At 41.7% G+C, this 25,230-nt stretch overlaps 1 protein-coding gene across 2 annotated transcripts; it reads left to right on the top strand.

Annotated features, from left to right (window-relative positions):
* Nucleotides 1-1,307: 1,307 nt before the first annotated feature.
* ALKBH3 (alkB homolog 3, alpha-ketoglutarate dependent dioxygenase) lies at nucleotides 1,308-23,259 on the top strand. Of its 2 annotated transcripts, none has more exons than XR_008466105.1 (9): nucleotides 1,308-1,777; nucleotides 3,450-3,562; nucleotides 4,761-4,795; nucleotides 6,718-6,765; nucleotides 8,337-8,440; nucleotides 9,654-9,742; nucleotides 14,576-14,785; nucleotides 19,566-19,677; nucleotides 20,689-20,787. XR_008466105.1 is itself a non-coding variant. In XM_054199644.1 (9 exons), the coding sequence occupies exons 1-9, from the start codon at nucleotides 1,690-1,692 to the stop codon at nucleotides 21,405-21,407; spliced, it is 879 nt and encodes a 292-aa protein (XP_054055619.1). In that variant the 5' UTR covers nucleotides 1,316-1,689; the 3' UTR covers nucleotides 21,408-23,259. The 2 variants fall into 2 exon arrangements, 1 of the variants encoding a protein (XP_054055619.1); XM_054199644.1 differs by lacking the exon at nucleotides 19,566-19,677 and adding an exon at nucleotides 21,315-23,259 and having other exon boundaries at nucleotides 1,316-1,777.
* Nucleotides 23,260-25,230: the final 1,971 nt, after the last annotated feature.

The raw sequence follows: 25,230 nt of genomic DNA, 5'->3' as shown, positions 1-25,230 counted from the left end.
TGAAGGTGTTTGGAAAGATATGCCTGAGGGGAACGGCACACACATCTGACTGGCGCTGAAGCAGTGGTGCCCGGGCAAGGCTGGATCTGGCAGGGGTGTTGTTGGAGCCTGTGGTGATGTCCCCGCTGCCCTGTGTGTGGTGCTAGCAGCCTGCAGTTGGGGTTCCCGCTCTCAGGCTTCCGCTGAGGTCTCTTTTTTTCCAAACTGCAGCAGGGAATCGCTTTCTAACCTGAATTGCCTTGACTTTGATTTTTTTGAATGTCTGCTCACTGCAGCGACTGAGATGATGTGCGTCTGCAATAGCTTCCGATGTACTGTGAAGTATCCTGGGCATGTGATAGAAGACAGGAGGGGTTGGGTTTCCTTGTGGTACTCTTACTGTCTCTTTGCAACTCTGCTCCGAAGCCTGTTTTTGTCACTGATGCAATGCAAGAGGGGAGGGAGGACCAGGGGTGTCGTCCTCCCCCTCTACTCTTTTCTGGTGAGGCCACATCTGGAGTGCTGTGTCCAATTCTGGGCTCCCCCATTCAAGAAAGACAAGGAACCACGGGGGAGAGTCCAGTGGAGGGCTACAAAGATTATCAGAGGTCTGGAGCACCTCTCTTATGAGGAAAGGGTGAGAGACCTGGGTCTGCTCAGCCTGGAGGAGAGGAGACAGAGGGGATCTCATCAATGCTTATGAGTATCTAAAGGGCAGGTGTCAAGAGGATGGGGACAGGCTCTTCTCAGTGGTGTCCAGTGACATGACAAAGGGCAATGGTCACAAACTGGAACACAGGAAATTGCGTCTAAATGTAAGGAAAAACTTCTTTACTTTGGGGGTGGCAGAGCACTGGATCAGGCTGCCTAGAGAGGTGGTGGAGTCTCCATCTCTGGAGACATTCCAAACCTGCCTGGACGCATTCTGGTGCCACCTGCTCTGGGTGACCCTGCTCTGGCAGGGGCGTTGGACTAGTTATCTCCAGAGGTCCCTTCCAACCCCTGCCATTCTGTGAAAAGCTGGAGTGAGTTTTCCCTCCCTTGTTTTGGATGTGAAAAACCGGGCAGCTCTCCCTGCTGCCGTACGCCACCGGCACAGGCCCGTTCCCCATGGCCAGCCTGCTCCCTGGTGAAGGAAACCACCGCTGCCAGGAGCGGGTGGTAAGGCCCCGGGCAGCCGGCTGCCTGGCCCAGGAACGGCACAGGGCTGAGGGAGGAGAAGCAGCTCGGTGAGGCGGCTGCAGGTGGGGCCCAGCAGCCGCCAGCACCGCCCCGGGCTGCGGCCATGACCGTGCCCTGCGCCTGGGCCAGGACGGGGCTGAGGTCTGTGGGGGGAGCCGGTTCTGTTATCCCTCGTTAGTTGTAACTATGAGCCTATTCTGCTTCTTTCCACAGGTGGGGAAATGTAGATGTAATTTAAGCAGCTACTTAAAAGCAGCCTCCTTGTCAGAACTGCCACGTTTTGACAGAAAACCTTTAATTCCAACTGCCGACTGAAAACTGCGCGCGGGCCGGTCGTGCCCCCGCTCCTCGGGGGCCGCCTACACCTGGGGAGGAAAGCCAGGCTCGGCCCAGCCGGCAGCCGCTGTTGCGGACGGGTCCCTCGGGACCTGGGCCGTGGAGCGGAGCGGAACCCCAGTCGCGGCGTGCGGAGGCGGGAGGAGCGGCGGGGCGGGCCGGGCCGGGCCACGCCGGCGCTGAGGCGGCGGCATGACGGAGAGGCGACAGCGGGCCCGTGTGCAGGGCGGCTGGGCCGGCGCACCGGCGGACCGGCTGGCAGGCAGGGCCCAGCTCCCAGGTAAGGCCCGGGCCCGCACCCGGGGGCGCGGCGGCGGCGGCCACCAGGTCCTGGCGAGAGGGTGTCCGGGGCTTGCCAGGGTGCTTCTGCTTAGGCCGCGGGGCGGCGGAGAGGCCGGCGCTGGTGAGCCCCATCCCCGGCAGCGCCGGAGCGGTTCGCCGCCGGAGAGGAGCGCCGGGGCTGCCCTGGCCTCGTCCGCTCCCGGAGGGGAGCGCCGGGGCTGCCCTGGCCTTCTAGGCGGTGTGGAGAAAACTGCCGCCGTGGGCCTGGTGTGGGCCGAGGCGAAAAATGCCGGGTAAAGCTTTGAAAGCCTGTAGAGGTGCAGTTGGAAGTTGAGTTGAACCCCTCTGTTTGCTGAGCCGAGGCGCAGCGTGGGTGCCCGTGGTGTGTGTGTGCACCTGCGGCAAAGGGGAAGCCACGGGGACGCGTCTCCTGGATGCTTTTTCTGAGCCTGCTGTGTGTGGCAGGGAGCCTTGAGCGGTGGGCCGGTTTTTTCACATAACTAACGTTAAGGTGTTCAAACCAGTTTTCAAGTAAAATTTTTATGTATGTCACGGATACGTTGTAGCAATTTTGGACACAGAACACAGGGTCAGCTGCATATGTGCGTAGGTGTGTTTCTAATGTATACGCTTAGGTAAGCGTTCTACGGTTGTCTTCGGGCAAGTTAAACGAGACGAATAGAATTCGGTGGAGCTAACTTCTGTAATAACTATTGGTCACTTTGTATTCATAAAATTATTACGTGTGTTCCTTTCTCTTTTCACAGCGAAAACATTGCACAATAAAGATTGCTAGTTGAAAGGGCTGGAGTTAACGTCATTGTTCTGTATGAAACCTTTAAAGAGTGCAGAGGCAGGAGAGCCCTGTGTGGGTTTCCAGACTTGCAAGGAGGACTGGTTTGTTTTGTGAATGTGGTCAAAACACTATGTTCTGTTTGCCTGATTGCAATACCCAGGAAGGCTCCAATTTCTCTGCAGACTGAGCGTTCCAGGCAAGCTGATTTTTTTTTAATCCTGAAAAAAATTAGCCAACTGTTTTTACTTGTGTATGTAGCCTGTAAGTTTTCTGTGACAGGTACATTTTGTTCCACCTATTCCTAAGGGGATTTTTAAAAATTGTTTTTCCAATCTTTTCAATTATACAGAGTGAAGACTTTTACTTTACTTTTTTTTTCCACTCCTCTGTTTCAGGCCCATTTTTAAGCCTTTTTACATCTGTAAATAAAACACATGAAGTGGTATGCCTGAGTTGCTCTTCCATACTTTCTCACTAGTCTCAAAATCTTGTTTTAATAAAAGTGTTTTTCTCCCAGAAATGCCTTTTTGTTTCCTAAAAAAAATTGCAGAGGGAAGCGGTTTAGCTGCTTGGGCAAATTTCTGCTGGCATGTGATAGGCGTTTGTGGTAGAACTGAAAGGTTGTATGATAATCTTTCTGATAAAATTATGTTTTCATTTTTGTTTGTCTATGAATAAGTAATATATTTTTAAAAGTTCCGGTTTCTGTGCAATTTTAACTCTTACGTAACGTAGGTTTGACTGTTTCCCAGAGTCTCTGCCAAGCAGAGGAGAATACTTCGAAGAATTATTCCATAAGTTCTTCCAAACTGTAATTTTTATATGGTGAAATTCTATTTCATGTGTTTTGTTTTTTTTTTTCTCTTTGCTTTAGCACCTAAGGCAGCTGTGGCCACCAGCCTTGCCCCTGCAGGTGCCAGACCGGCATGGAACAGAAGAGATCAGCCTCACACTGAAAAGCAATTTGTCTTTGAAAAGCCATCAGAGGTAAAAATTACACGGTAACTAGCAGAATCTCATCTTTTATTAAGCTTCAAATGATAAAAATTATCAGACTTTGAGATTATAATTTCGTGTTTAAAAACAAATTGAGAACTCAGCTGAGATGAATTTTAGGCTTTTACCAAGCAGAGTTTGCAATTGTCTTGCATACATGGCAAACAGAAAGTTATGGTCCTTCTGTTTAGCCTCAGACTTTCATTATGTACCTGTTCATAACTGACTTTTTTTCAGAGAGCCAAAAGAGTATGTTCTCCTCCTAAATGTTCAGAATGATGCAATGTCCCATGTGTGACTTGAGCTCTGTTTTTTCCCTCAGTTGAGATACCTGTCTTATTTGTTACAGGCAAAGAGCATCGGATTTGTTTTATAGACTTTGCTTTATGTACTGTGAGCAGATGAAGGATATTGTGGTCTGTGCAGTGAGAGGGCAGTTCCTTGCTTGGGAAAAACAAAAACAACTATTGAACACTTCTTTCCAAGGCAGAAGTGTGTGAAAGGCTGTCTTCCTGGCTTAGAAAGGTTGGAGATGGTCTGTGAAGATTCTCTTTTCTCTGTGGCACAGCCCTGATGTCTATATAGTACTATATTTTGACCCTCTTGCTTGCTCAGCTCGATACCTCCTTGCGTCTCAGTGCTCCGCTGAGCTCAGAGACAAGAAGCATAAATCCCTGAGACAACCAGAATCATAATCCAGGCTGGATTAAACTACTGTGTTTGTTTTAACAAAAACCAGCTATCTCAAGCTGTACAGATAATTTTAAAGCATCAGCTCCTGCTATGTCTGGTCTGTCTTGTATTTTGCTCATTGTTTGGGGCTTGGGATTTGTTCATCCCTCCTATGGTTGCTGTAGGTTTTTACTTCCAAATGTAAGGATAAGAATTTTTTTTGTTGCAGTTAATAAATAGCAACTGTTGTAATAATCCTAATAATTTAGAAATGAATGTCCATTAGGGGGCAGTTGATTGTTAGAAACCGCCTGCAGCGGTAGCTGCATTTGAGAGTTTCTGGGGCATGGAGAGAGTGGGTGGGTTGTTACTGCTTACCAATTGTCCAGAGGTATGTTTTTCTCACTGACATAACAGTATGTAGCTATATAGAGTCACTAGAGATGGTAATTAGTTCTGTTTGACTAGAGCATGCCAGGTACTTTAATATTCACCACGTTACCTTGTTACCTTTCAGGTGGAGTGCAAAGTTCCTGAGGCGGGTGTGATAGAGTGAGTATGCTGCTGACATAACTGTCTTTTGTGAGGTTTTTCTGTCCTGTTGGTCTCTGGGAATCTGCTGAAAAAGAGTTCCTTCTCCACTTACAACTGCCATGCCTTTGGAAGAAAATTCAGTACAAAATGTGGACTTTCCGCCCTTTTATCATGAACTGAATTTATAATCAGGAGAGTCCAAGTCTCTGTCAACTAGTTTTTATAGCTTTGGTGTAGCTGTATAAGCCAGGAAGAACAAATAATTGGATGTTCTGGATCCAGAGAACTGCAAATACGCGTCCTTCGGTTAGCAACATACATTTTCCTAGAACAGTCCCTGTGTAAATTATGCTGGAAATTAGTTACTGTTATCCAGGAATAGAGTTGGTATGGCAACTCAAGCAGTGCTTCCTCTGAACACTTGGAAAAGTAGCTGCTACTAAACATCATAGTGAAGCTAGATATTCATACATTGTAGATCACTTACCCTTTGTGTTGAAATGGGGATCTTTTCAGAGTAACCTCGGCTTGAAACGTGACAAGGTGTGGTGGTGTATGATGAAGTTACAGATTTTGAAAATTAAATTTGTTTCAGTTTGGTCATCGTGGTAGAATTTTCTTACTGAGTGCTTCCTAAGAGGCAAGTTACAGATTCATCTTTTGACTCGCTGTATGTTGGTTTTATGTTGATGCTAGGTGGGTATTTGTGCAGAGCAGGCATAATTCAGATGAGATGTTCAGCTGCCCTCCCACTGCTAGAGTGGTAGTGAACTGTTCATTAAGTAGAACTACTTTGTGAGAAGTGTTTCTGTCAAGAGTCATGAAAAATATTGCTGGAAATAGTTACGGAATTTCCCAGAAGCACTTCCAGATGATAAGAGATTTGCTTATGTTTTAACTTTCCATTTCAGTGTGAATGATAGAGCCATATGTTCTTTGCATGTTGTTTATAATTAGTAGTAATAACATAGTACCTAGTTATTAAGTAAATCCAGTGTGTTAAAAGTGTTCTAAGGGCTCACTGACCTTTCATTTGTTACACTTATTTACAAATAAAAAAAATACAGAGGAAACAAGACTGAAATGCCATTGTCATCACAACAGTGTGCTGTCAGTAATATAGTACAGTTTATGCTCTGCATATGCAGTAGGGAAGAGATTGGAAGTTTCTGTGTATTTAACTTTCTTCAGTACAGTGCAAAACACAATATGCGATCATCTCATGAGTAGGTGAACAGTTTTGAGGGCGCGTAATGGTGGAGAGCAATTAGCTCCTGGAGTGCTCTAAGCAGTATAAAGTTTGGAGCTAGCTGAGGAGAAAATGAGATACTAGGTGAAGCAGGCAGTTGGTACAGGAGTAAATAATACTTTATGACAATGCAACTCATAACAGGGAAGAACCGTTTACCCTCTGTACCAGCTACAATAGTTACTATACTGCTCAGGTACCTGTAACTCAGTTTCTCTGTGTCACACAGGCTGATGAACACATTGCTGTTAGCAGAATTGTGGTATCGGTCATCTGACTAAAAACTCGATTTTGCATCTTCAGTCACACTCATGTTCTTTGTATACCTGTAAATGCAAACATAACGGTTTAGGGTGCAGTCTTGTATGGCTATCCCCTTTAGATTCCCTGTGACATCCTTCATTTACATATCTCTAGAGTCTTAAGACTGTGTATTGAGTCTTTGGTGAAATGAGAGCGAGAGGCAGGAAGTACACGCAGACTCATTTCTGCAGCACCCCTTCATGCCTTATTCTGACCTCAGACTGCCTCCAGAACATTAGTGCTTCCCTTAGTAGTGCAAAGCTTTTTTTCTTTTCCTTTTTAAAGAATACTTTCCCTAGTCCAGGTTTACAGTGGTTCTAGTCCATGTTGCATGATAATTTCATGTTGTTTGTCCATCTGATGATTCTTTCCTTTCTTACATCCTCAGCAAGCCTGGTGTGTATGAGCTCAGCAAAGTACCAACTGGCATTTCTAGGTAAGTGAATTGCACTTTTTTTTGAAACTTGTAATTTGCTGTTGCAGAACAACACGGTACTATTCAGCTTTCTGAAGTCTAGTCTCTGCAGAGTGTTTTGGCTCTAGCAGGTGCACATTGCCCTTCCTGTGTATCTTCTGTTTAGAGTACTTCTGGAAATACTTTGAGTATCAGGTAGCAGGGACTTACGCAGTCTGAGCAGCACTGAAGAGAAGAAAAATGAACCTCTTAACATCTAGTGCTTACTGCATTTACTGTTTTTGTCCGGAATCAGGAGAAGGGGCTGCGTCGTCCGTTTGTTTCACAATCCAGACTAAGTTGCTGCTTGAAATTTGGATCGGTATTCCTGTGTTAGCAAGTGCATGATGTCTGTGTTGTATAGTTAAGAGCTACCAAAAACTTTTAGCTGTAAATTGGACTTGTTTTAAATTAATTTAATAAAAGCATTTAACTTTAGGCAGATTTCGTAACTTTAGGGTTGTCCCTTTTGCTTACATGCTATGCCTTAATTTTTCAGCTTCAGGACACTTGAAAACAAAACCTACTTTTTCTGTGATTCCTACTAAATAAAATGCATTTTATTTTACCTTGCTGACTTAGCTGCAATATTAATCCTTTTCTTCTGAATTTGATAGATATTATTAATAGAGGAAGAAATGCCACGGACGTAGTAACTTTTTATGTATTTATTTCAAAGCTTTTGTCTTGGTTTCCTCTAAAACTGCAGATAAAGTTTTATACCAATTTGAAAAGTAAAAGCTTTGACTAGCTGGAAAGAGAAAAGATACACAGCCGGATGGGTTATGGGTTATTCTGTCATTTTCTGGAGTTTGTTTTCATAATAGCTTGCTGGAATAGAACATACCTGGAAAGTTAATAATTGTATTTTGCATCTCTTTTAGTACCTTTACTATATATATATTCTTACTGTAATGTCTTAGGAGCATTGAATAGTTGTGAGAGTAACCTCTTGTGAACAGCATTCCTACTCTGTAGCCCACCACAGTGGCTGGAATTTTTGAATGCTGCTGTTAGTAGAGTCGGGATATAAAATGTACATATGAAAATATAAAAAGTAGGAGAGGTTAAATACTTTAGGGTTCTTGTGCTTGGAAAAGAGAGGATAGGATGGCAGTAGTGATAAAGGGCTGTCAAATTCTGAGGTGGTGAATAAAGAGCAATTATTTACTTATGTTGATTGCAGTACCATAATCAGGGCTATCTAATTTATCAAATGGGAAGTTAATAACAAGCAGAAAGATGCCATTTGTCACAGTCTGTGGCTGATTGTGTGACTCGTAGAATATTGTTGGTGTCATATGTTTTTATAGGTTTTAAAAATGTGTTTGGTGAGGGGAAGACTCATCAGGAGCTCCTGCTACCTTCTGTTCTTTGTTTCACACCTGCTTTTGGCTGTGGTCAGAAATAGGATACTGGGCTTTGACTTTTGATTTGATTTATTACAGCTGTTCTTAGGTCCTTTGGGAACCCTGGAAATTAGAATATTTTATCAAAGCACATATAGAAGTGTATATTCCTTCAATTTTTTTCTTTATCTTTTTCTTCCTTAGGATTCATTTGATTCCTGGCTTTATTGACTCAGAACAAGCAGACTGGATGTTTGAACAACTCCTCCAAGACATACCCTGGGGTCAGAGAACTCACATCAGACAGGGTAAGGGGTGTGTAGACCAACTTTTCAGGTCATTCCCAGGTCATTTCCATAACAAAATTGTTTATCATTATTTTTAGTTTTACATATTTCCACTCCTTTACATATTTCCTGCCAGGTTTTCCACGCATATCTGAAGAGTACTGCTGCATATTTTTATAATCTCTTATCACCATGTTGCAATTGCCAATTAAATGAGATCTTTGCAAATTAAAATTCCCTGTCTTAAAAATCTTTGAATTTTACTTCCTCCTCTTCATTTCCGCTTCTTTTTCCCACTCTTTTTTTAGATTAAGTCTGTGCTCCATTCCTTCATACTGTCTCCCAGTGATGCTGCAGAAACTGTGTTCTTTGAGGTTTCTGTCGCCAGCAATATTTTTTGCCTCTCACTTGAAATCCCAGCAGAGCACGTTTCTTTTCTCTTGTCTTTGCTTGTTAGTTCCAGTATGCAGTGAGTGAGGAGACTGCTATTCTGGATTTGTTCACTAAGGGGCACCTGTTCTAGCTAAATTTATCTTCAGTCAGGAACGGATATAAGATAATATATTGGAGTAGTTACTGGACAGGGCCGGAAAATGTCTTCAACATATGTGTTTATTGGCTTGCAATAAAGGTACAGTATAATGAAGAATGTTACCTGTCAAGCGTGAGAAATAGCTACCAAGATAGTCTTTTCAGAAGCTGAAAGTACTTTAACTTGATGTTTGTATTACACTACAGAGCACACGCATATTTGACAAAGTATTACTTGTCCAGCCTTGCTACATTCTGCCTCTGTAATGTCCCATTGATGATGCAGTCCTTTCCACTTCATCCTTTCCAGCGGATACATCTTGCAACTTATGCCAGTGTATTGGGCACTGGAAGAAGTAGAATATAAACCAAGCCAGAATTATAAATAAAATTTCAGTTTCATTTTGCTATCTTTAACTTGTCCAGGCCCTGCCCTGTCTGGCATAGGGATTAGAAAATTGATGTGGTTCTGAGATTTTGGTGAAGTAATTCCTCTTGCAGACAGGCCTGCCTTTGTATAATCTCATTCCTTCACATGATTTCATTATGTAAGGCTGTGGATTCTAAAGGGGCTGCATTTTAACTTTAGGTGAGTGGACAGTCCCTTTTTGATGAAGTTTCTTGGCAGACTCTCATCATCTTTCCATTTTCAAGCCCTTTGATAAGGCAACTGAGAAAGTCTTCCTGATTTTCTTTTTTTTAGAAGTATCTTTTGAGGAACCAAGGCTTACCTCCTGGTATGGGGAACTTCCTTACACGTACTCCAGGATGACAATGCAGCCAAACCCAAACGTATGTATATGTTTACAGTTTTATTTTATTATCATCTACAAAGAAATCCTTTGCAGAGATTGAGACACAAAAATTCTTTCCATCCTCTATTTTTATCTGGAGTATCTATGAGCATTTCATTTGTGATCAACAATAGATTCTAGTCTAATGTGGACAGTTTGATAAAACAAGTATTATGAGTGGATTGACTGAGAGGAGCATGATTTAGTTACTAAAGAGTGACAAAAGGAAACTCCAGAGTTTAATGTTCTGCTTTTGGGTCACTGTAGCTTTGGACAAAACTAAATTGTTCTGTGTGACTTACTCTGTGCATCTTTATATTGGAAATTGTACTGTACGCTGTCTTACTGAGTTTTTCACTGTAGATATCAATTACTGAAATAGTTACTTTCAGAAACAGTTAGATTCAGTAATGCTTAAATGAGAATTTAGGCATATTGTTGATTCCTGTGTGAGTGCTATGAAATTCACACACAAAACCTGCCTGCTCAGCAAGTCCAGAAAGTATGACATAATTTCCCACGCTATTTCAGAAGGGTTAAAAACCTTCTGAGTGACTTGTTGACGTTTTGTTCATATTCACTCTCTCTCTCTGGCTTCCATCTTGTTGTCTTATCAGCCTGTCTCTTGGTATTGCTTTGTTTGAAATTTCCATGGCAGTAGGCTGCAATGTTCTGAATCATAAATTAAATGTGACTGTTGAAGGCTGGGTAGCATGAGAGAGAAGTGTCCCAAGTCCCAGAACTGCTGCCAAAGGTGGGTACCTCCTAGCAAAGCTCAGTTTGGGAAAAGTGGAAAGGCATTATTTAACAAGATGAGTTGTGAAGATTTTGTAGTCTTAAAAATACCATAGTTCAAAAATTCTATAACCTATGGAATTTGTGGTGGGAAAATAGGCTTTTTTTTTTGTGTAGTCATTTGTGGAATAATATTTTAAATGGACTTTTCTAAAAGCTGAACGGTTTTATGGATTGGAAGTGCCCCTCCAAGATTATTCTGCTGTACACTGATATTTAAATCCATTTCAGAATTGCCTGTGGTGGAAGCTGGTGCTGCTCAGAGGTTGGATACAGCCTATATACCCTGAATTGATGATTTCAGTTCAGTTTGCATAAAGTTCAGAGTTAGCATTTGTTGGGCCACTGGTTTGCTTTTCTCATACAAGAGGTACAAGGCCTAAATTAGTCATGCGTGCTGATCCAGTCTTTTATGCTTGAATAATTCTCCTTTACTGAGAGAAACAAACTCCAGCAGCAAGTGAGATGCACTGGCAAACTTGCATAGCTGGGAGCCAGCCCTCCCACTGGCTGGAAACTGCCCGTAGGCAGATACATGGGCAGACTGCACACAGGCACTCTGGACATTTCACTTAGCTTTGTAGGTGGGAGTTCCTGCAGCCTAGAAGAAGCAGTGGATGGTGTAAAGAGCACAGTCCTTACCTGTAGAATAGGGTTTATACCACAAAAATATCCCAAGTAAAATGTAATTTAGTGCACAGCTTGGACAAAACCAATTACTTGCCTTGGATGCTTGATCTGTAGGAGTAATTGTGCGACTCCTTTTTTGTTCGGTAAGTCTGGGTGTGATAGCAGCACTGCTACGTAAAATCCAGTTCTTGTGCCTAATGAATTTTGGTATTAGAAAAATGTTTCTTTGTAAGCGGTGATGTGGTCGATGACACAGTAATGTTTCAACAAAACTACTTCCACTGCTCTAGGTTTGTAGTGGTGTTTCCAATGAATTGTAAAAATTCACCATACGGTAACATTTCTAGCAGTAAATACTTTTGTGATAGGAACTGAAGGAATCTAGTCCTGTTTGGTCACTGAAAAGTGCTTTCAGCAATTCTTGTTGGACTCTTCTGTCATTACATTGTATGTCCTGCACATAGTGCACATTTACGCAGCCCAGTTAGAAGCTATAGCTTTTCTGGACTGTGTTACTGATTTCCCTACATAGAATCCTAGAACTGTCGAGGCTGGAAGGGACCTTTGAGATCATCAACTCAACCATCAACCTAACACTGACAAAACCACCACTGAACCATGTCCCTAAGCACCACGTCTACCCGTCTTTTAAATGCCTCCAGGGATGGTGATTCAACCACTCCCCTGGGTAGCCTGTTCCAATGCTTGATAACCCTTTCGGTGAAGAAATTTTTCCTAATATCCATCCTAAACCTCCCCTGGTGCAACTTGAGATTGTTTCCTCTTGTCCTATCACTTGTTACTTAGGAGAAGTGACCAACCCCCACCTCTCTACAACCTCCTTTCAGGTAGTTGTAGAAAGCGATAAGGTCTCCCCTCAGCCTCCTTTTCTCCTGACGAAACACACACAGTTCCCTCAGCTGCTCCTCATAAGACTTCTTCTCCAGAATCCTCACCAGCTTTGTTGCCCTTCTCTGGACATGCTCCAGAATTATAGAATCATAAAATGGTTTAGGTTGGAAGGGACCTTAAAGATCATCTAGTTCCAAGGCCCCTGCCATGGGCAGGGACACCTTGACTAGACCGGGTTGCACAAAGCCCCATCCAGCCTGGCCTTGAACACTTCCAGGGATGGGGCATCCACAACTTCTCTGGGCAACATGTTCCACTGTCTTACCACCCTCATAGTGAAAAATTTCTTCCTAATATCTGATTTAAATCTACCCTCTTCCAGTTTGAAGCCATTAACCCTTGTCCTATCACTTACATGCCCTTGTAAAAAGTCCCTCTCCAGCTTTCTTGTAGGTGCCCTTCAGATACTGGAAGGCCGCTATAAGGTCTCCCCAGAGCCTTCTCTTCTCCAGGCTGAACAGCCCCAACTCCCTCAGCCTGTCCTCATAGGAGAGGTGCTCCAGCCCTCTGATCATCTTTGTGGCCCTACGCTGGACCCACTCCAAGGGGTCCATGTCATTTTTATGTTGGGGGCTCCAGAGCTGGATGCAGGACTCCAGGTGGCGTCTCATGAGAGCAGAGTAGAGGGGCAGAATCACCTCTCTTGAACTGCTGGCCAGTTCTTCTGATGCAGCCCTGACTCTCAATGTCTTTCTTGTAATGTGGGGCCGAAAACTGGACACAGTACTTGAGGTGGGGCCTCACCAGTGCTGAGTACAGAGGCACGATCACTTCCCTGGTCCTGCTGGCCACACTATTCCTGATACAGGCCAGGATGGTGTTGGCCTTCTTGGCTACCCGGGCACACTGCTGGCTCATATTCAGCCGGCTTTCAACCAACACCCCCAAGTCCTTTTCCCCCAGGCAGCTCTCCAGCCACTCTTCCCCAGGCCTGTAGCACTGCATGGGGTTGTTGTGACCCAAGTGCAGGACCCGGCACTTGGCCTTGTTGAACCTCGTACCATTGGCCTCGGCCCATCAATCCAGCCTGTCCAGATCCCATACTGACATTCTCACCCAATTTGGTGTCATCTGCAAACTTACTGAGGGTGCGCTTGATCCCCTCGGCCAGATCATTGATGAAGATATTAAAGAGAACTGGTCCCGATACTGAGCCCTGGGGAGCACCACTTGTAACCTGCTGCCAACTGGGTTTAACTCCATTTACCACCATGCTTTGGGCTTGGCTTTCCAGCCAGTTTTTACCCAGCAAAGAGTATGCCTGTCCAAGCCATGAGCAGCCACATGTCCCACAGCTGCAAGCTGTCTTTATGTCTCATTAATTATTCACATGATGCTTAGTCATTGAAGGGGTGACTTAGCTAGAAATACCTCTAATAGAGGAAGATGGTGTGTTGAGGCTCCTGCCGTGTAGCCAATAGGTAAAAAAAAAACCCTTAAACATGGGTAAGCATGGGAAGAAAGTGGTTTAGACTTGATTATTAGAGGTGGGTATTAGGAACTAATTCCTGCTGTCTGTTCCTCCTTCTGCCAGTGGTGCACTGGGAGGCTTGGAATCAGTCCTTTATCCTCTCTTGATCTCTGTTCCTGCTTATATAATGGGCAAAAATTATGGCCTACATTGCTTTGTTGTTTTTTTTTAAACACGTGGAGTACTTAAAAGCAGTCTGACAGATGAAAGTTATGATGTGAGTTTATAACATTAAATAGTGATTCACTGGACTGAGTTGTAATGGAATGTGCAGAGCTGCCGTGGGCTATGGGCTCAGCAAGATGTTAGCAAAGGAAAGGATGAAATTCAGGGCCTGTGACACTGGTTTTGTGAACCACCGAAAAGTTACCATGTCGAAGTCAAAACCCCAAGAGGTGATGAGTCAGGCTCAACAAGCTGTACTAACAGAGCGGGGCACAGGGGGCCGTGCTGTGACAGTGTTGTCTCTTGTTCTGTGTCAACAGCTGCAGGCAATTGATAGCGTGTCATTTAGTCACTGATTGCAACTTTCTGGATGCACTATGCCCGCCAGCAATGGCCAAGTAACTCAGATGTTATCAGAGCCCTGTGTTAAACTCCTCCAGCTTGGCCAGGAGGTTAAAAAAACAGGTATGCATGGGAGAAGTTGCATGCCTATTGTCTTAGTGAAGAACTCCCAATTCGTGGTCAGTTCAAGTAGATTTCACTCTGGCTGCTTTCTCACTTTTCAGTTAATTGGGGTGGCTGGCTACATTAGTATGAAAGGCATTATATAACACTCTTCATAGTTTTAAGAGATAATTTAGTATTGAGCAATAGGTAACATTTGCATATTTTGAAGAAAGCCCATTCCTCAGCTTTAGTAAAAATATCAGAATTGTTCAGAGGCATTTGTTTGATTTCGAGTTTATTGTGATTAAAATGCAGTATATTTTGTTTCTTAGTAGTTTTCCCTTTGTGTCTTATGTTATCTGCTGCTGGCCTGCTTTCATTGTATTTACTGTTCTGCTGTGCTGATTACAGTGGCATCCTCTGCTGACCATGCTTAAGGAGCGCATTGAAGAGTTCAGTGGCTATACCTTCAACTCTCTTCTCTGCAACCTCTACCGAAATGAGAAGGATAGTGTAGACTGGCACAGTGACGATGAACCATCACTGGGAAAAAATCCTGTCATTGCCTCGCTCAGCTTTGGTGCTACCCGGACCTTTGAGATGAGGAAGAAACCCTCCCCTGTGAGTGTTCATATAACTTTGAGAGTCCTATATTTACTAATATGTTTAGTATTTTCCCCCTGTTTAGAGAACTTAATTACTAAGTGTTTAATACTAGTTAATGAAAGCACAGCTTGTCAAGTTCTGTGGAATAAGCGTAGGGATCAAGAAATCTGTCGCATGGAACATGGCATCATGAAGATGGGAACGGGACCACTCTAATAATATGCAGCGGTATAGTACTGCAGTGAAATTGCAACCTGGGCACTCTCCTGCCCAAATAAGGGCCTTTCCTGTTACTTAAAATGAAATCAGCGGTGGTGGAAGGGGACTTGCACTGTGTAAATGAACCAAAGAGTTGATACCATTTTCATAAACTCAAGCAAACATTGTATAATGCATAATGTATGCAGGATGAAGAGTAGCTCTGACTTCTCTTGTAAGTAAAAATCCTCTTAATAATGTTTGCGTTTTGACTTGTGTGTGTTTAGATTGAGGGACAGTGAACAGAGGGAAGGAGATGATTTCTTTTCCATAAAATACTAAACTGTCATATCATACTTCACAAACTAAAGAGAGATCTTTTACTTTGATAAGGAGCCATGTGTGGAACATCCTTTCAGCAATTAGTTGGTGATTCAGTAGTGAATACTCTTTCTAGATAAAAAGCTGTGCTTGGGAATGCTGTGTTTATAAGCCAATGTAAAACTTAAATTTTGCAATTCATATTTATCCAAGTAAAGGAATTGTGCTTTCCTGGGTTGAGAAGACAGGCCTCATTTTGGTGTATCCTGCTTCAGATGTCTTTTCTGCATGTGTAGTCTTTGTTAACTTTGGGAAGAAGTTTGCTGTCCTCTTATGCTGCTATTTATTCTGAGTAAGTAATGCAGAAAGCAAAGGTGATGATTATCAGCCTATTAGAAAACTGCTGACAGTACATCAGCATACAGTCTGCCCATCAAGAGCCACCTTGCGTCAGCTAGTCGTGAACAGCAAAGGTCAGAATTTGAACAAGAAAACAAATTAATTATTTTTATTTTTCACTAGTTCTCTAATTTGTAAGTTCTTTGTTGTCTGAAGTGATTTTAATCCTGGTCCATGAGCATGAGATCACATCACCAGTGCATTGTATCAGTGGGCATAGCATGAGTAAGTATCTTTGATACTGTGATGATAATAGAATGTCAGCTGGAAAGTTCATTCCTCTGAGAAACTGTAAATGCTGCTTAGATTAATTTCTCAAATTGCATGTGTTCCCCTTCGATGGATGAGAATCAAAGCCATTTAGATTTCAGTATAAACTTTGCAGTTTCACTCTTAAAAATTAAACCCAGTTCTTAAGTAAGATGTCTTTTTGTTATGTTTTCTATTTTCTGAAAAGACACCCACTATGAGCAAAGGGGGAAATTCAATCTGTGCCATTCATAATTGGCCACCTTCTTTGATCAGTCCTGCACGATTTCTTCCCTTTTCTTCCTGAGATGGATGATTTTCTATAGATACATCCGTCAAGATTTCCGCGTGTTTTTTTTCGTCAGTGCCTTTGACCTGATATTTCTGACTAGCTGAGTCTTGTTACCTATGAAGTGTGCAAGTGTGACATACCTGTTTCTAAGTTATGATCCCCATGTGCAGTGTGATCTTTGAATAAGTTTCTATTAACTGCATCCTGTACCCAAGGGAACTCATACTTAATAATTATATGGGACACATTACGTATTCTTCGCACATTCCCAAAGCCTGCAATTTTCTGAGAACATCCTATGACACTAGATGCTTTGCCAAGTGGGAGTTACAAGAGGCTCTGATGGAAATTACAACCTTTCAGGCTGTACCACCAAAGAAGTAATTTTCATACTCTATTGTAATGTAGCATTCTCTCTTTCATTAAGAGAAAGTTAAAGTTGATTGTAGGTACTTGAAGTTTGAGCATTACTTTGCTCAAAAGCAAGTTACAGGAAGAGGAAAGTAGTCTAGGGAAAAGGGATTCAGATTAACAGTCATCACAGGCATTCAGGCTCCCCCTCGTTTATAATCTGCCAGTATCAGTACATCGGGTTTTCCAGAGTTAGTCTTCATTGAGCAGGGAAAGAGAAAGTAAATCCTTTTCCTCACAAAATTAAACCTCTTTGAGGGCCAACATTCTAGTATTTCGGAGTCCAGAGTTTCAAAGGCCTTCATTTCCCTCTGTTCTTATAAGTGCTTTTAAGTATTTTGAGATGAAAGACGGAATGAAAATGCAAGATGAGAAATACTATGGTAGAAGCTCACTGTGGATAAATGGTACTGGAAAAAAACCCAACCCTAGAGTGGTTGCCTGTGTGTGATCATGTACTGGATACAAAACAGTACACACCACAAGTCAGGGAACATCTTGTAGTGCTATTGAAGAATACTAGATCAGAGCCTTCAGAGACTTCAGTTCGTGTTCCTATCTCTACAAGTATTTTCCATATTACATTTTGAAATGTGGATGAACTTATTAGAGAATAAAATCCTGTTTCTCTAACTGCAAAGAATACCGGTAATGTTGGTGGGTTGGTTTTTTGGTGCATGTTTGTGTGAATTTTGGCATTTGTCTGGTAGGAATTTGGTGGTGTTTATATAGGCCACTCTGAAACCGTCACAAAAGGAAATCTTTTTATCCTTTCTCTGCATTTTTCCTTGTCAAAAAATGAAAAAGAGAAAAAAAATATTTAGATGTAAGTCATATTTTCTGTTTCCTGAAGATTGTTCTAGGGTGAGGGGAAGGAAAGGGTCAGTTCTCTGGTTTTGTGTTTGGGTTTCTTTGTGGGTTTTTTTTTTGGTGAGTACTGTACTGGATGAGTAAGTGTTCATCGTATCGTAATGGTGAAAGGGTGTAGAGACACGCATAGCCTATTTGAATCTGCATCAACAAGCATCCCTTGTGGATAAGTAGAAATAATTCTTAGTAAGATTTCAGCGTGTAAAAAAAGCTACAAATACATTTCAGGAGTAGATTCTCCACTGGAATTAAGGAGACTTATAATGGAAATTAACATACTGCCAGAAACTGTTTTACTTTACCTGCTGCAGTTTTTCTTTTAAGCATTCTTTCTTCTAAATACTGCCTTTTCTGTTTATTTGTACCAGTTGTGTGGTTGTATCTGATATTTTGCCATTGCTTTCCACTGTCTCAATAAACTTGCCTGAGACTTAAGAAACAAACTTAGGTGATTTATATAGATTTATACTAGAACATTTCTCTTCCTTACCTTTTTGATTTTGATACCATTTTAAGAAAAAAAAGTTGATGTAGTCCAGTAGTGCTTACAGATTTTATATTCACAGCTTCCCATCAACTCATGCAGAGCTTTCCTCACTTATTAACTGTAGTTACTTGAATTAAGGATAAAAAAAATAGTTGTAGTCAGTGTACGCAGACAGTGTAAAGTTTGGATTGTATTGAATGAGCAACTCAAGATGATGAAAATTCTAATATACTAAGAAGCAGAAGAGTTGCTTTACTAGGGCTGTTCTTGGAAGCAGGTGGTTCTGTAATACATGTATAGAGTTAGGAAGTGACCATATAAAAGTTACCTGATGCATTTCTTTCCATGTTTGTTATCAGTATTCTAAAAAAATTCTTTTTGTCCTTAGATATCAAGAATAAATTTCCTTCATAAAATCCTTGACCTCTGAAACTCAACTAAGTTTTCTCTGTGTCTAACATCAGCTCTAGAGAGAAAAGTTCTGAAATGAGATGTGGTGGACAGTGTTAGTAACGACATGTAAGACAGTAAAAACTTCTTGTCTAACTTCACCGTCTCTGCAAAACCATTTGACATAAAAATCTCTTTTTCTAAGTTAAAACTAAGCTCAGAGATGCCCCATTTAAAACAGAAAGTAACTACTGCTTTTACATACTGAATTCTCTAAGCCAAAAGGATGTTTTCTCCTAAATCATTTATCTTAGAAAAATTCCTTTTTAATCAAGATGAGCAAGAGATAAAAATAAGTCCGCTGTTAATCCATCCGCAAAGTGAAATGATGTAATCCAGTGAAATAGAAAACAGCCGTGCAATGGTATTTCTCTGCTTTTCATCAGCAGTCATGTTTATAATACCTATTTTTGAAATTTTTTTCCTTGTTTCCTGTGAAGTTTAAGAAAATGTTTCTGGTGTTATACCTTACTTTTAGCAGAGAAAGATAACAATTCTATGATATAGCCATTCTAATGGCTAATAATTTTAGAAACTTAAAAATATGTTTCGCATTGTCCTTCCAAAGAATACATATTACAGGTGATTGTGAATGCCTTCAGCACTCCCTGATTCCAGAGTCGTCTTCTGTCACATTGTGATTTCTAGTTGCATACCTGAATATAAAGTGTCAATGGTGTGAATAATTAGTCAATTACATCAAGTGATGCTTTTTATTATTGGGAATTGATTTTTTCCCTGCCAAGGTCTCCTGCATTTTAGAGGGTTTGCAGTCTTCACTCTATCTGTGTCTTTTTTATACACACACACACACTCCCAGTTGTTCTTTCGAAAATCAAACTTTGTTTTAAGTCCAGGACATAATTTTTTCAGTAGTTGATACTTTGTGTCATTATTTTGAGCTTCTCAGCAAGCCATGAACTTAAAAAGACAGAACTGCATCAAGTTGGGCCACTGCACAATTAAACTTCAATGAAGTTAGTTAAGCTTTTTGAAAATGTGAGTTTTTGTAAAAGTGTTAAAATGTGTTGGATGAGAGCTGTTGGGTCTTTTTAATGGCTCTCAAAAGACTATGTCTGCCCTTTTATGACCTGTTAATGTTTTCATCTAACTGTCAGGTCTGTGCAGAGCCCCGTTAGTTTTCCTGGGTAACTCAACATACAGCTGAAGCCTGGAGATTTTGTAATGTTTGTTCCCGTTTCAGAAATGTGGGTCTTCTGTCAGTGTGAGGTAACTAACACCTTCACCTCAAACTGGGTGAAATCTTACTGTGGTAATTCCATTTTCCCAGTCTCAGTTGTCCTGTATTGTTTCCGCCTTCTTTGTGATCTGCTTCTGTTAACAAGTGACATAAGTTGTGACCTCTCATCTCTTTTTTTTATTTTCCCCTCCAAAGTACAGTTTCCTTTTACATGACAAATGTGACAAATGCCACTCTGATAGTAACAGATTTTGTGGAGTCTGGAATAATTGCTGCCTTCAGTTGGGTCTGAAATAATGTCGTGCCTCCTCCTAATCACTCAGCAGGAGTGATTTTTAGGAGTCCACCAACCATTATAAGAAACTGGAAGAGAAGACACTGCCTAACTAATTAAAAAAATAAAAAGTCTGAAGCATTTTCAGCAACTGCCTAAGATATATGGTCCCTTAAAGGAACACCATCATGCTTTAGAAGCTCAGACCTTGCCTAATTTTTTTTTTCTCATCTCTTTGTAGTTTTTGTGCATTTCTGACTTCTCTTTCAAGAACAAACAACAGATTTGATGATCTCTTTGGAAAAAACCCTGGTGTGTCTGCTTCTAGAGGCAGTGGTTCAATAACAAATATGCATTCAGGCTGTTCGCTATAGGCAGTATACTCGGAACAAGGTTAATCCTGTATTTGTACAATGTAGAGACAGAAACTGTCATACTCTTTTTTTCAGTGGAGGACATTTATTATCCACTTTACACTTTCAAGCTGTCTGTGGCTTTCTATAACTTAAAAATAAAGTTATAGAACTTGTTGTTGAACTTCACCTGTGTTGTCCAGGCAGTGAGATGCAATGGCTTTGTTCATCCTTAAAATGCTTAGCTCCTGAACTTATCAAATATGTAACAGAGAGGTTTAGTTAGACTTCTTGATCTTGTAAGAGCTTCCTTTCCTCCTCTCACCTCACAGCTTTTTAAGCTCTGCTATAGAGGGCTGGTTTTCTGCCAAATGCACATGCCTACTTCTTCAGTGTCTGACATTTCTTTTTAGGAAGAGAATGGAGACTATACTTACGTGGAAAGACTAAGAATCCCACTTGATCACGGGACTCTGTTGCTGATGGAAGGAGCTACCCAGGAGGATTGGCAGGTGAGAACTCGACACCATCTGTGTGCTTTACTTGCAGTGCAGTTTTCCAAGTATGCAGGAGACACTTCCATAAAGGTATGGGACATTCTGCTTCCAGTGACACAGTTGTTTCCCAGCACATTAATATTGCTGTCTGCCTCAGAATTTCAAAGCACACACAGAAACAATAGGCTTTTTTTCAAGTGCTAAATGATGTAATCATCTCAGATGTTCCAGCATTAAAGTTCAGCAGTGAAGACTGCAGCCTGCAGCTGAAAGAGCAAAATCAATTTAGGAATTTGGAATATAAATAAGTTGCAACTTAATTTAACAAGTCTACAGTAATCTACAGAGACCTTTTGTTTTCAGTGGCCCTGAGCAGTTAGAACATGAAGTTTTTGCCTTACCTAAATGCTTAGAAATGTTGATAATAAACTATCACAGGAAATGAAGGCTTTTTACATTGTTTGATCACCGGTATTTTAAATACAGAAGCTTATGCTTTTGTTCTTTTTCTTTTTTTTTTTTTTTCCTAATGCTGCTTACAGCATCGAGTGCCTAAGGAATATCATTCTAGAGATGCACGGATAAACTTGACGTTTAGGATCATTTATCCAGAACCCGATGGAGTTTGGAAGTGAAGAGGCGCCTTGGGCATTGTTGGGCATAGGCACACAGCAGATCCAGAGCCTCAGATTGCTACAGATTTAAAGGAAGCCTTGCGGGAACAGAGTTCTGTGAAACATCTGATGGGGGAAAAGAACTGGTATTATAAAGATCTTTGACAATCAGAAGCTGCCTGTGTTACATGGACAGTGCTGGTTTGTTTTCAGAAATGGTATGCTATTAGATGATACTAAATCACTGGCTTTAAGTTTGTGAAAAAACAATAATCTTTCTTAAAAGAACACAGAGCACATGAAAGATCTGAGAGGTTCCAACTGGAGCAGAGAGATTCAGTGAGCAGTTATTTTTGCACTTTCTCTTGTCTCCCCTTTCCCGCCCAAGTAGTGGTCAATGTTCTAAGTAACAACATAACAGGATTCTTTAATGGAAAGGCAGCTGTGTGTGTGCTGTGTGTACACAAATGAGAAAGCTGCACTTCATGAGGATCTCCGAGTAGTACTCATTTCACCAAGGGGTAGTGCATTGCTTTTTATTCATAGGTTGCAAAGTCTTTTCCAATGAAGCAATCAGTTTCATTATTTATATAACTACTTGAATTATACTAGTGTCCAGTAGAACAGAGGGCCAAGGCTCCCTTCTGCAATGCACCCTGTGGTCAGACTTTATCCTAACTCTTTATCCATGTAGACAAGACAGACAAAGGCAAGCAACAGAGACATCTTAGCCATGAGGCTTACCAGCCAGGTCGAAGCTTGCCCATTACCTGAATATTAACAGTCCTTCATCCCTGCTGGCTTAAAACTGTTACCTGTGTCGTAGGCAGGAAAAAAGACACAAAGAGACGAAAAACATTACTTTCAGAATTTGCTAATAAATTCTTAGTTTCTTTTTTCTTTTTAGCACACTAAGTTATGGCTTCCAGTGATTTCAGGTGGGACAGAAAATGTCAGGATCTTTAAAAATTAGGCCTGTACTGCCAGATTTGATACCCAGAAGAACTGGTCCAAAGATTTGGACCCAGATTGTTGTAATCACAATGTAAGTGAGTTGCAAAGCTACACTAAGTAGAGTGTAGTAGCACCATGTGCAGCACTCACTCTGGTGCTACTGCTCCTAGGTCAATGCGTAGTGCATTAAACAATATTACTTGGAGGGCTACCTCTCAAACCTCTGCTGTTACAGAGAAGCAGTCAGCAGCGCAGACCTGATTCTGGGTTGACTTGCTGGAATTCCTCAAGTTTGCCCACCCCAGGTACATCTCACCTGTTGGTAGGAACTGGTGAGCTAATGGCTGCTGTCTGGATGCAAAGTCAGGTATGCTACCTACGTGGTTAAGTTCTCCCTGCAGCTAAATGGCATCCACTGGACTGGATCAAAACATAGGTTTGGTAGGTCTTTACTTTCTGCCTGAAGTAGGACTTAAGAACGGGTAAATACTCTATGCCTTGTAACACATTGATATTGTTAAGCAAGTTAGCGTCCCTCTTCGGTGCAAGAGTAAGTTGGTGTTTAGAAAATATTTCTCTTAGCCAACATTTGCTGTAGTTTAAAATTGTTATTTGATGAGAGCAATCAAGTTATCAATCCTCAATTATGCCTGTAGTTTAATGTTATTCATCACCTAAAGAACAGACTGTTGAGCCATTTCAAACCCTGTGCTCTGAAATTAGGCAGAATAATTTTCTTTGTGTATCAAACAACTCTAGAAGTAGCTTCTCTACCTAAAGCACTATACAGCTTTTGAAATAGCTTATTATTCTAAAATGAATGAATATTATTTAGAAAACTTACTTTGTTATCTAATAATGTCTTCAGTTTCATCCCAGTTTGTATAGAAATACATTTTTTGAGTATATTTAATGTTAATTCCTCGCATTTGAATGTAAGATCTGGGCTCTGTGACGTATGTCCTGAGAATTAGTGTTGAAGGAGGCACGTTTACTTTCATGTTTACTTTCTTTGAGTATCCGGAGTTTTGTCTACATCCCTGTATGTGTGCCCAGGTTTGGCAGTCCTGACAGAGAGTGGTTTTCCTTAACCGAGGGGCAGTGCTAATTTCTCCAGGTATTCTGACAAGGCAACACTTTAGCCTTTATCAGTTCATATGAGCTACGTTTATTTACACTGTGTTAAGAGAGTCATGCTGCAAGAGAGAGTAGGAGATGGGGACTAGATGGAAACTTTTAAATCCCCAAACTCTTCACCCTATGGAAATGGCAACTCATTTGAATTCAATGAAGCTGTGGCACATAACTGATGGTAGGGCCCTGGAGGCTGATACTGTTGCGGAAGAACAGTTTTTCACTTACTTTCTCGGTTTCAATTTACAATAGGAAATTGTGTTTTAGTTTCTTTATTTCTGTCGGTTTGAGAGAAGGTTTCCTCCCCAACAATAAAAAGATTTATAAGAGAAGTGCTGTATCCCATGGAGCTCTCTTGAGGTGATACCCTTTTGTTGCTGGTGTCTGCTATGTTCTGTTCTCTCTCCTGTGTCGGCTGTGCTGCTGCTTATATCCAAATCTGGTTGACAGTGGGGAGAAGGCTCGTGGCATTGTTCCTCCCCCTATCCTGAGTGCCCTGGCTGCAAGGGGAACAGTTGGCATAGAGCTCAAGTTTCTTGGTCAGCTGGGAACTTGTGGGTCCTTCCTTCCTCCCCCCACCTCCTCCCAAAAAAGTCACCTAGCCAGGTGGCAGCGGATTGCAACCTCCTGCCTGCCGGGACAGCAGGAAATGGCTTAGAGCAGAGCCCACATCTCCTCAGGAGAGCTTTCTGCAGGAACATTTTTCCTGTAGGTAGAAATTTTTTCCAGAATGCTGCAAGCACTCTTAAGTTCTCAAGATGAATGTGCGCAAAAGTGAGATTTGAGAAGTATTGAGCCCAGTGCTGTTCTCATGGCACCTAAAGATTTTTCACTTGAGACTGGGGCAACTTGAAAATTTCTGGTGCTACTGTTGAGCTGTTTCTGCTGTTGGAGTCAAGTGCAGAGGGTAATATATTGATAACGGTAATAACATAGTTAGGTTCTGTTCTTTAGCTTAAAGATTGCTGCAGGAACCTTTGCCCTAGTTACATGGATTTGAAAACAGTATTTCTAAAAATGCTACCCGAAAGATTTACTTCCCAGTTGTTCGGCTGTTTTCCTTCACAGGACTGTTTTGACAGTATAGTATTTCCAGCCAAAAGGTTTTTGAAAAAAAGGTTTAAAATCAGAATACATTACAGTAATTCAAAGTAAAATATATTGTTTATCTGAAAACAAAGGGTTCTACATACAAAGAGGATTTGGGCCCGGGGGTGGGGGTTGCCCAGAGTTTTTGTTTTTGCTGTTATCGCCAGACTCACTAATCTAAGCATGGAGTAGTCTGTCCATATGAGGTAGTGGAGCAGGTGCTAAGAGCTGCTTTGCCAACAGAGAACCTCCGAATTTTGTTTTCCATATTCTCTGTGTGCTTCCTGTGTGTCCCAAACTGCCTCTTGTAGCCTTTTGCTTTCCCCTCTCATTCCTGCTGTCACCTCTCGTATGCTCCCTGCTGCAGGTGTGACGATGTTTTTTTTATGTAGAAGATATGAACTGTGTGTTTACTTTTTTCCTATTTCTTCATTTGGAAATGTTATTTTTCAGCAGAGTATGTGTATCTCTTCCAAGAAAAGCTGAAAAATTGCGTTCCTCAAAACTCTTTGTTGTCTGTGGCTTTCAAACAGATTGAGTCTACTAGTTACCCCAGTTAAGATTTCCTTTTCCAAAACAGCCATCACCTTTTCCAAAATACAGTGCCCCTCCGGCTTGATAAGGAGCAGATGAATGGAAGCTGTCTTTGGTAAGGATGGATGGTGGC

This window comes from Rissa tridactyla, chromosome 4 (assembly GCF_028500815.1).
Source record: "Rissa tridactyla isolate bRisTri1 chromosome 4, bRisTri1.patW.cur.20221130, whole genome shotgun sequence".
NCBI classification, from domain to species: Eukaryota; Metazoa; Chordata; class Aves; order Charadriiformes; family Laridae; genus Rissa; species Rissa tridactyla.
This window is presented reverse-complemented; position numbering and strand designations above follow the sequence as displayed.

Coding starts and splice junctions, on each gene's coding strand:
- ALKBH3 (XM_054199644.1), top strand. CDS start 1,690: ATGACGGAGAGGCGACAGCGGGCCCGTGTGCAGGGCGGCTGGGCCGGC. Junction 4,796..6,717: donor CCTGAGGCGGGTGTGATAGA/GTGAGTATGCTG, acceptor TTACATCCTCAG/CAAGCCTGGTGTGTATGAGC. Junction 8,441..9,653: donor GAGAACTCACATCAGACAGG/GTAAGGGGTGTG, acceptor TCTTTTTTTTAG/AAGTATCTTTTGAGGAACCA.